The sequence below is a fragment of the Candoia aspera genome, chromosome 5 (genome assembly GCF_035149785.1).
Source record: "Candoia aspera isolate rCanAsp1 chromosome 5, rCanAsp1.hap2, whole genome shotgun sequence".
Taxonomy (NCBI): domain Eukaryota; kingdom Metazoa; phylum Chordata; class Lepidosauria; order Squamata; family Boidae; genus Candoia; species Candoia aspera.
In genome coordinates, this window is record NC_086157.1 from 85,524,270 (window position 1) to 85,535,405 (window position 11,136).

Sequence of the window (11,136 nt, forward strand, 5' to 3'; positions counted from 1 at the left end):
TTTTTCAAATTGCTTTAATAAGGCTTATATAACTGTGATCTTAAATAAAAAAATAGTTGATTCAGAAATATAATATCAGTAAGTGGACATAGGAATTACTGGATTGGATGAATGAGATTTTGACAACATGTCAAAAAAACTGTGAAGAACTCTACATTCAATGAGCATGGAGCAAAACAGATTATTCAGTTATGATACTGGACCACTGCAGATTCACAATGTGATGCCTCTCTACTTTTGAGCTTATTCTCTATCAACAAAATGGAATCCATATGATTCTATCTGCTCAAGGATTCATGTTCCTGTAGCAGCATGGCTGAGCTTGTAGGCTGAAAGGTTGGAGGTCTCAGAGCTAGACAGAAGTGCTCTATGTGGATCTACACCACTTGGCTCCCCCTCCTGCCTTGTGGAGCAACTTGGTATTTATTGCTGCTGCTGCTGCCGATCTTCCAGGATTGGACCTTACCTGGTGACCTCCCCTGACCCTGATGTGTGAGGGAGATAGGGCTTCCATATCTGCCTTGCTTTTCTGGCAAATTAAGAAAAAAAAGAGAATAAATGAAATAATTTTTTCAGGCCTTCCCCCTCCTCTTAAGTCTCAGAAGAGCAGAGAGAGAGAGAGAGAGAGAATATAAAGAGTAGCCACATGCAAAAACTTTCAGTGAAAATGCAGATAAAAATATACATCTGTTCAAATCACACATCATGATCTAAAATAATTTCCCATAGGAAAATATAATGCTCTGGGCAGACTGCAACATAATGATGTTGATCTGCTCCTAATTTAGAGCAGTTTGCTCTACACCATTAATGAGCGTATACAGAGAAAATTAATATCAGAGACAAAACATTAGGCTTAAGTGCACACAGAGTTGAAATAAAAATTAATTTTATGCAATATTCCTAAATACATTGGGTTTTTTATCCTATCTTTTCAAAGCTGCCAACTTAAGCAGGTTGCTCTCTGAATAATTATCCCTGGAGATTCTGGTCAGTTAATTCTGAGGGGGCAGGTGAGTTGGAAAAACTTGATTTCCCTCCTCAGCCACAATTCCCAGCTTCTGTCCTGTTTTAAAAAGGCAATTTTTTTTTCCCTCTCTAGCTTTTGAGTAATCTTTGCCTACATGATCCCTTAAGTGGTTTGAATGTGAATTGAAATTTGGCTGGTGATCAGAAAATGTAGGATGGAGGCTTCAATTTAAAACTGAATTATTTGTTGTAAGTATAGTATTATAACATGTTTTTCTACTTTTTTCTTTTTGCCTCACGTTTGTTTCTATTTTTGTCTTCTTTGCTGCTTTTTTTAAAAAAAAACTCTGAATATTAAATAATAAAAACATTTTTAAAGAAATTCTAATATGCTGTAGGAGCATCATTTATTGAATATTTAATATGGGAATCCCCATATATTCTTAACAGGTGCATGTCTATAAATAAATGATATATCACAAAAATGCCATATCTTTGGAGAGGCTCGCAGAGATGTGTCACATTGCCTAAACATGAAGAAGGTCTCAGAAGATTCTTCGCTTTCCCTTGGTGCCAAGTTGAAGTGGGGAGATCTGCATCAATCAGATGATTGTCCTAAAAAATAGTAGTTTCTGCACATGCACCATGTATGCATATGGAGCTGGTAATTCAACTCTTTGAATAGAGAGCAACTTCCACCTCACTTTGCAGTGGTGCATCATACAGATATCCAGCAAAGCCAAGCATCACTATGAGGATAACTAGAGTTCTAGTATTCAAACTGAAGGAAATATGAACCTTTTGCCTGTTCCCCAACTCCAGCTTCTCCTTTACCCAGAAGAATCACATCTTGTTAGCCCCATATCCGGCTGAGGTTGTAATTAAATGACAGATCAGTGACTCATACTGATGATGTGAATGTGGGTGAGATTTGGAAATTCTTCATCTTTAGTTCTGGATGGAATTGCACTTCTCCAGACTGAACTGGTACCCAATTTGGGGGTCCTCTTGGACTCATGGCTCTTGCTTGAAGAGCAGGTGGCAGCTGTGACCAGGAGAGCCTTTGCACAACTCCTAGATTGGGAAGCCCTGCTCACAGTCACTCATGCTTTGGTCACCTCCAAGTTGCTCTATTGCAGCACAGTCTACCTGAGGCTGTTCTTGAAGACCACCCAGAAGCTAGAGTTGGTTCAGAATATGGCAGTGCTGGTAGTTATGGGTGTACCACAGTACACCTATGTAATGCTATTACTTTGTAAGCTGCAGTGGGTTTCTACAGGCTTCAGGATACAATTCAAGGGGCTGGTTATCACCTATAAAGGCCTTCATAGCACAGGCTAGGTTATTTGTGGCACTGCCTATCTCCAGTTATATCTGCCCAGCCCACAAGATCCAACAGAGGATCCATGTATTTTCAAAAGGACTGAAGGAATTTGCAGAGAAGTTGCCTCCAACACCCAGGTTTTTATTTCTCCCTTCCCCAGCCAAGCTGAAGATCTAGCAGTACACTTATGATACAGAAGGTGGCAGAGATGGCTCCCAGGGCAATACTTTAAAATGGTATCCTGTTAGGGTTGTGGTCCAGGAAAAATTAGGCTACCTCTGCCATTTTGGTGGGATTTTAGGGTTGGTCATTTTCATTACATTTTCCCCTCCATGCCATGCATTTTAGATTAGCTAACCCTACAGAAAGTAAAATACTGGGTTAATTACTCCAACAATTAATATTCTTTTAATGATATACATTATGCCTGTATCACCCTTCCTTGAAGACGCTCACAGCACTATCCATGAAGTTATGTCATTTAATCTACAAAATAAACTTGAAAGATTATTTAGACTGACATAGCCTTAGGCTACTTACTAAGCCTTATGAGTAAGCATAAATCACCAAACTGTCCTTACTCCCTGTATCAGCTGGTACAGTATGTAATGATGGAAGTCATTTGTAATGATGAAATGAAATTTATATCTAATTTATCAACAGCTCAGCATATATGTTGAAGATGTATCCAGGGCCTCAACTAGGGGAGGGAAAGCGGGGCATGTGCCCCTGGCGCCACGCTGGGAGGGCACCAAAATGAGTGCTAGGGGGGTTGCCAAAATGGGCGTGGAATCCATGTTTGCCCTGAGTGACACAGACCCTAGTTGCGGCCATGGATGTATCCATACAGAGAGTGAGATATACACACATGTACATATATTTTAATTTCATACTGGTTTTTGTTGTTTATTCGTTTAGTCGCATCCAACTCCGTCACTTCATGGACCAGCCCACGCCAGAGCTTCCTATTGATCGTCAACACCCCCAGCTCCCCCAGGGACGAGTCTGTCACCTCTAGAATATCATCCATCCACCTTGCCCTTGGTCGGCCCCTCTTCCTTTTGCCTTCCACTCTCCCTAGCATCAGCATCTTCTCCAGGGTGTCCTGTCTTCTCATTATGTGGCCAAAGTATTTGGACTGGTTTGATCTTCTTGCAGTCCAAGGCACTCTCAGAATTTTCCTCCAACACCACAGTTCAAAAGCATCAATCTTCCTTCTCTCAGCCTTCCTTATGGTCCAGCTCTTGCAGCCATATGTTACTATGGGGAACACCATTGCTTTAACTATGCGGACCTTTGTTGTCAGTGTGATGTCTCTGCTCTTAACTATTTGATCGAGATTTGTCATTGCTCTTCTCCCAAGGATTAAGCGTCTTCTGATTTCCTGACTGCAGTCAGCATCTGCAGTAATCTTCGCACCTAGAAATACAAAGCCTTTCACTGCTTCTACATTTTCTCCCTCTATTTGCCAGTTATCAATCAAGCTGGTTGCCATAACCTTGGTTTTTTTGAGGTTTAGCTGCAAGCCAGCTTTTGCACTTTCTTCTTTCACCTTCATCATAAGGCTCCTCAGTTCCTCTTTGCTTTCAGCCATCAACATGGTATCATCTGCATATCTGAGATAGTTAATGTTTCTTCTAGCAATTTAATCCAATTTTAGCCTTGGATTCCTCAAGCCCAGCACGTCGCATGATTTGTTCTGCATACAAGTTGAATAGGTAGGGTGAGAGTATACAGCCCTGCCGTACTCCTTTCCCAATCTTAAACCAGTCCGTTGTTCCGTGGTCTGTTCTTACTGTTGCTACTTGGTCGTTATACAGATTCTTCAGGAGGCAGACAAGATGACTTGGTATCCCCATACCACTAAGAACTTGCCACAATTTGTTATGGTCCACACAGTCAAAGGCTTTAGAATAGTCAATCAAACAGAAATAGATGTTTTTCTGAAACTCCCTGGCTTTTTCCATTATCCAGCGGATATTGGCAATTTGGTCCCTAGTTCCTCTGCCTTTTCTAAACCCAGCTTGTTTCATACTAGTAATAGGTAGCAAATTTGTATTGCTATACTCAGGTCTTTTTCTGATCATACAGTTCAGTTTCCTGATTTGTGTAGTGTGTTGTAAATCTACAGCTTAGTGATAAAACCATAGTCACACTGCTGGTTTCCACTGTGGACAGAAAAAAACTTTCTTTTAGACCTAGAATAAAACTGACTGCAAAATTCTACAGAAGTAACCACATTGTGGCAGGAAAAAGCTCACAATTGGGGGCTAGAGCAGAAGAGGGGGATTTTTTTTCTCTCTGAACTTAAAAATATGAACAGGTGGGTTTTTTAAACTTTCCATCTCTCATCCTTACCATTACAACTCCTTGCTCCGGAAGTGTCCAGAGAAGTATATAAGTGTGTTGAAATTAGCCTTCAATGATTCATCTTCCCACTGACCTAAGGAAAAGATCAACCATGAGACTTTACTTGGCAGTTATTCTGGCCATTTCTTTTCTGGAGAACTTTAAGGTCCATATTGTCAGAGGTATGTTTTGAGTTTTTCCTTTCCTTTCCAATTCAAGAGTAGCATCTGAATTGCTATTCCTACCTGGGATAATAATTACACTTGCTTTTCCAGGAGTAAAATCAGCTTCAAGGGGGTCTGAATTTCTCTCTGGATCTCTGGTCCATTTTCTGTCAGTCTAAGATGTAAAAACTTTATTTATTTATTTATTTATTTATTTGCCAACTATTTATTTATTTATTTGTCAACTATTTATTTATTTATTTATTAAATTTTTATTTATGGATGATTTTATTGTATAAAAGAGCTGATTCCACTGTGTCTTTGAAGCCTTTGTCTCTCAAGATGGCACGATCTCATGGAAGTTCTCCAAATAGTTCTGATAATTAGCTGTGCAACCACTTTAAAGTATAAAAGATATAAATGCAGCTTTTTGTGAATATCAACTTGCCAATCACGCTGGCAGTGTGCTGTGGTAGATCACTGGGCGCACAACCCCTTGAATGCATAGAGATAGCCATGAAGATTTGGTACTCCAGTCTGTAAGCAGGTCCTTGATTTCTTGGTTACAAATGGATACCAAATGAATCTGTACAGGCAACCAATAGGTCTTCATTTCTTTGCCATCTTTATATCCAAAGCTTCCTTTTCCTTCTTCCATTAAATAAAGACACCTTGGAATTCAGCCCCCATATGCATGAAATATTGTGAGTACAAATTTTCTAATTCATTTGGGAAAGAATCATGGTGTTTTTTAAAAAATCCATACTAGTCTGTATATGAGGAGGGTTTTGGTCCTGTAACAAAGATATTTACAGACTGTGGATAAAGTATTTCCATTTTTATTAGGTTTCAAATCTGACTTAAATTTTTTGAAGCATTCATTAGGCAAACTATAATGGATCTTTTAAATTTAAAGATATCCTAAATTGGAAGAGCTTCCATTTTATTTTCAGAATTCTATGTTCACTAGCTCTAGTTCAATACCTTGGATATTATTTATTTTTACCAATGAGCATGGAGATCTGCTTACTGTGTGGGGTATGGTCTCTCTGTGTTTATACTTTAAATAAATTAAAGATATTTGCCCTGCATTGTTGGAAAATTGGAAGGAATAGTTTGCAAAATGACGCCAAATGATGCTGAGCACCTAAGTGGTGGAAATTGCAGTTAATGAGTATTATATTTTTAAAAAATGTTCCTATGCTGGTAAGGTATGATTTTATTTATTTATTTATTTATTTATTTATCCAATTTATATAGCTGCCCATCTCACAAAACAAATGACTCTGGGCAGTGTACAACAAAGCTAAAACAACAAATAAATACCTAAAACCATTATCATTATTAGTTCTTGAAAAACATTAGAACTATAAAACAGAGCTAAAAACAAACAAATGAAAAAAGAGTAGATGAAGCGATATTAATAATAATGGAACCACCTCACTAGTTCACCCATCCCCTGGGGTCCCCAGGCCTGCTGGCATAACCAGGTCATGAGGGACCTTTGGAAGCTCAGAAGTGATGAGACCAACCTTACCTCAGGGGGCAGGATATTCCACAATGTGGGTGCCACAGCAGAAAAGGCCCGCTGCCTACAGCCTGCAAAATGTAGTTCCCTAGACAACAGAACCTGTAACACATGGGATCTGGTGGGGTGGGCAGATGAAACCGGGGAGAGACGGTCCCTGATTACTGGGGAGAGAGGGCAGCCTTCACAGCTTTAAGACTAGGCAGCTAATCCCTCTGGATATTTGTTATATATATCCAGGGTATTTTTGAGATGTCCTTCAGGTGTAACCTTGATACATGGAGGAGTAGGATGTGTACCTATGTGACTAGATTTTAAAAATGGGAAGGAAGGAAGGAGCAAGAAAATAAAAATTTACCTCCTTCAAAGAACTTTGTGACTAAAACTACTGGATCTATGGGAGGAACTAACACTAAGTGATCTACACATATGCTGATGATTCCCCAGTCAGCTACTGTATGTACTTCAGAAGTAGATTGGAGCATTTTAAAACCGGGAAATGTCTTATTTGTGTTGCAGATGTGCAACCTTGAGGAAAGATACTACAATCCATGTGATTAGCGTATAAGTAGTCACTGTGATTTATTGCAAAAGAAACTAAAGAGTGGAAAGACCTTCAGGAATTGGGTGGTACATGTGTAAGATCTGAAATTTTAATTTAACAACAACAAAAGATTTTCAACAATGTTTTTGTGTGCATGTGTCCTTTTTTAGGAACCTTGGGGACTCAAGCTATGGCAAGTAATTCCTGTGTAAAGTTGCATACAGAAAAAATAAGCATTAGAAGAATTGCTAATTATGAAACACAAAACCATCCACAAAAAGTTGTGATGTGAGTATCTAATCTTCAGTTGTAGGCCTGGAAAAGAATATATTGTTCCACAAGCAAAAATGGAAAGAAATAACAAAACACATATGGTTGTGTATGTGTTAGTAGAGAGAAGAGCCATTTAGTCGCCCCAAATGATTGTCTGATGATTGCAGAGAGGAAAACAAACAAACAAACAAATAAACAAGCCTATATTTTTGCCTACCTACCCTCTCTTATTGCCTACACAAAATAGAAATTGTAGTTCTCCAGGTCATTTACAATATACTACATATGCTCAAAGAGTAGGCTGACCATATTTCCTTGAGACAAAAATGGGACATTGGGATGGCAAAACAGGACGGGGTTAAAAATGGGACATTGGGATGGCAAAACGGGGCAGGGCTGGGCGATGGGCTGGATCGGCAGGCAGGAACTTCTCTGGTTTTTTCAGACTGGGAATCTTTGGATTCCTTCATTTGTGAGAGGCAAGACTGGGCTAGAGAGTCTAGTGAATGGTTGTCCCCGACAAGCCATTCCTCCTCTGGCTGTACTTTTACATTCTTTTCTTCCTGCTGTTTCAAGGCAGGAGCCAATTGGGCTCACCCTTTGATCACTGCCTATCAGCTGATCCTGTTTTTTTCTTTTTAGGTTTCCCGCTGGGTTGAGTTCTGCGGCTTTTTTCCCGCCATTTCTGCTGAGCTTCCCCTCCTTCCACTCAAAGTCAGACTGCATTCTGACAGGTTCAGGGGAACTTTCAAATGTTTAAGTAAGGTTTTTAAGAAAATGGGACAAAATTGACATTTATATTAAAATGACGGGACAGTCTGGAAATGTTTAAAAAAATGGGACTGTCCCGTTCAAAATGGGACATATTGTCAGCCTATCAAAGAGCCTTGTTGGACATTAGAACACTTTAGTTCAGCTTTGTAGGAGGGGAGCTGTGTTAGTCTATGGCAGTGTTTCTCAACCTTGGCAACTTTAAGATGTGTGGACTTCAACTCCCAGAATTCCCCAGCCAGCATGCTGGGAGTTTGAAACCATAGACCACACATCTTAAAGTTGCCAAGGTTGAGAAACACTGGTCTATGGTACCAAAAATCAGGAGGAGTCTGGTGGCATCTTTCCTGATTAAAATTTTATTTGAAAGCATAAGCTTTTGTGAGCCATAGCTCACTTTAGCAGATGCCACTCTATGCATCTAATGAAGCGGTCTGAAGCTTACAAAAGCTTATGCCTTTTAATAAAATGTGTTAGAAAAGATGCTGCTAGAGTAATTCAGATTATTTTAGTAGAGCTTTATACTGTATTTCTATGACAGGCCAGCCAGATGCTTCTAATAACTTAAGAGATGGCAATGAAAATTAAACGCCCTTTTATTTGTCCCAGCACCTGGTGTTCACAGGTACATTTTAAATTACAGTTCCTATCATCTCTAGTCACTGGCTATGCTGACTGAAGTTTGTGCAAGTTAGAACTCAAACAGCTGGAGGAAGCTAGGCTAGATGCTATGTTCTTCAGCACTTGCTAGCTGCATGCTGTCATCAGATGCTCATTAATCCTCCCAGCTAAATTCTCAGTCCACTGCCAATGTTGTTCCCTACACTTCTGGTAGACCACCATATTTTTTTTCTTCCTAGCATTTTTTCTGCATGTGCAGGATCCCCACCCCTTTTTTTTTCTGGATGTAGACCACCACATAAATATCTTTGTCTGGGTGCATATGCACCCTTCAGTCTGTATCTGGTATCACATGTTGACTTCAGGGCTGAAAAGTTGACCCAGCCATGCTCTATAAAATTACAGTCCAAGTCCTTTTCACTGCCTCCTACCTTTAGGAGCTAAAAGAGGCTAGATGAAAAAGGAAGGTCTAGTTAATATGGGAGCCAAGAAGATACACTGAGGTTGGTAGCTCATTTCAGGCTCATACAGGATAAAAATTTCAGCTGTTACTCAAATTCCTGATACTTATTGCAAAATCCAGATTGCTGCTTTAGTCTCACATGTAGGAAAACAGTTGTGGAACTATGCATTGAATTGTAATGTTTATCAGTCCAATTCAGGTTGTTGGAGAGTTTGTAACTGGTCCGAATTTGGAAACAATCCAGTTCAGATTTTGCAAGCAATGATTATGTGGCAGATGTGAAAGCAGATGAGCAAACTAGGTCTCAGTGACAAAAGTTTGAATATTTATTTATTTATTTGTCAGATTTGTCACTGCCCATCTCCTCCAAGCGGAGGGACTCTGAGCGGTTTACAATATAAAACAATAAATATATAATAAAATTTCAATATAAAACACAATATAAAACAATTTCGCAGAGCTACCAAATATAATAAAATCCAGATGGCTGTGGTCTCATTCCATCATTGTATAGGAGGGCCACTTCAAGGCACTAGCCAGCCCTCAGTATGACTATTCCCCTCCCTGCCCCAAGCCCGGTAGCAGAACCAGGTCTTCAACCTCCTCTGGAAGGCTAGGAGCAATGGGGCTAATCTCACCTCTGGGGGCAAGATGTTCCAAAGGGTGGGCGCCACTGCAGAGAAGGCTCGCCTCCTGGACCCCGCCAGATGGAATTCTCTTATTGACGGGGTCTGCAGCATGCCCTCTCTGCATGATTGGGTGGGGCAGGCTGATGAAACGGGGAAATAATAACAACAACAACAACAACAACAACAACTCCTTTACACTGTGTCAATATTTTCTTTTGACTTAAGTCAACAAATCTGATAAGATTAATAATATTTGAAGTCTTGATATCTTCTAATTTGCTAGACTTTTGCAGTAAAACCAAGGGTTTTGTGGCATTTTAAAGATGAATAAATGTATTATCACATAAGCTTTTATGGATCTTGGCAAACCCTCCATGACAGAATGGGGACATGAAGTACCCAGAACAAATATATAAATTTCTTTCACTGATTTAAAAAAATGTTTAAGTGGATGTGAAATAATAACAAGACTCTGTCAATTCCATTTGATGCACAGTAGTTAATTCATATGTATCATTTAATGTCCCAGTCACTGAATAATGAATATATGATCAACAGCAGAGGCTAAGGTCAGAACTAAATTATCAGCAGCACCAAATTGTCTGAACCAATACACATGAGTAGCAATGACACATTCCATGGAAGTAGAAATGCCAGGTAGAAGTTGCAGTGTTGTCCTTGTGCACTACTGATGTTCAGTCCATTTTCATCAGATTGACCAAACGGTGGAGCACATTTTACCTGTATGCTAATTTTCATCTTATTGGCTTCCAATAATATTACTTTCCATCACAATCTGGTGCTGGTTTAGACCTTAGAATGTCACTTCAACATCCTTCATATTTCAGCATGAGCACATGAACTTCAAAAGCTATTTAATTTATGGAATATATATTTAGTGACTTGCTTTTTATTTTCTTGCAGATTAATTACCAGAAATGGAATCAAGATCTGTGTGCCACATAATCTTCCCTGGGTGAATAAAACCCTCAAAACATTGAACAAAAGAAAGTGTAAAACAAAAGGCTGTAGATTGTAGCACCTGATCACAGAGCAGCTACATATCAGGTCATCAGTAATTGTAATGTTTGCAAATTACTTACAGGAAATAAAATTTCAAAACCATTAAAATTTCATTGGAATAAATTCATTGATCTACCCAAAGCTGATTAACTTTTTACCTTTTGGTGCTGGCCTTAGGCTTAATTACTTTAGGCCTCTGTGGTTTATGTTCACTATACAAGCCAAATATGTCACTATTTGCAGTATTTCTTCTACACTGGATTCTTACCTGAACTTTGCTTCTTCAGCAGATTCATTTACTGTAGCTGTTGCATTATTCTGTATAGCTCTCTTGTTTCACTGCTAGATCAACTGAGAGCTTCCCACACATTAAAAAGCAGTGGTATGAAGGAATACTTTGCATTTTTGGCAGAATGGGAAGAAGCCCTGGAAATAATGAGAATGTCACACTCAGAGAATGATGTGAGCCTTTCCTACT

The 11,136-nt window shown here is 39.3% G+C and overlaps 1 protein-coding gene across 1 annotated transcript; it reads left to right on the forward strand.

The window, feature by feature from the left end:
• The first annotated feature begins 4,633 nt into the window (after window positions 1-4,633).
• On the forward strand, window positions 4,634-10,771 carry LOC134498361 (lymphotactin-like). Its single transcript, XM_063304435.1, has 3 exons — window positions 4,634-4,824; window positions 7,049-7,166; window positions 10,560-10,771. Exons 1-3 carry the CDS (start codon window positions 4,716-4,718, stop codon window positions 10,672-10,674), a joined length of 342 nt encoding a protein of 113 aa, XP_063160505.1. The 5' UTR covers window positions 4,634-4,715; the 3' UTR covers window positions 10,675-10,771.
• The last annotated feature ends 365 nt before the right edge of the window (window positions 10,772-11,136 follow it).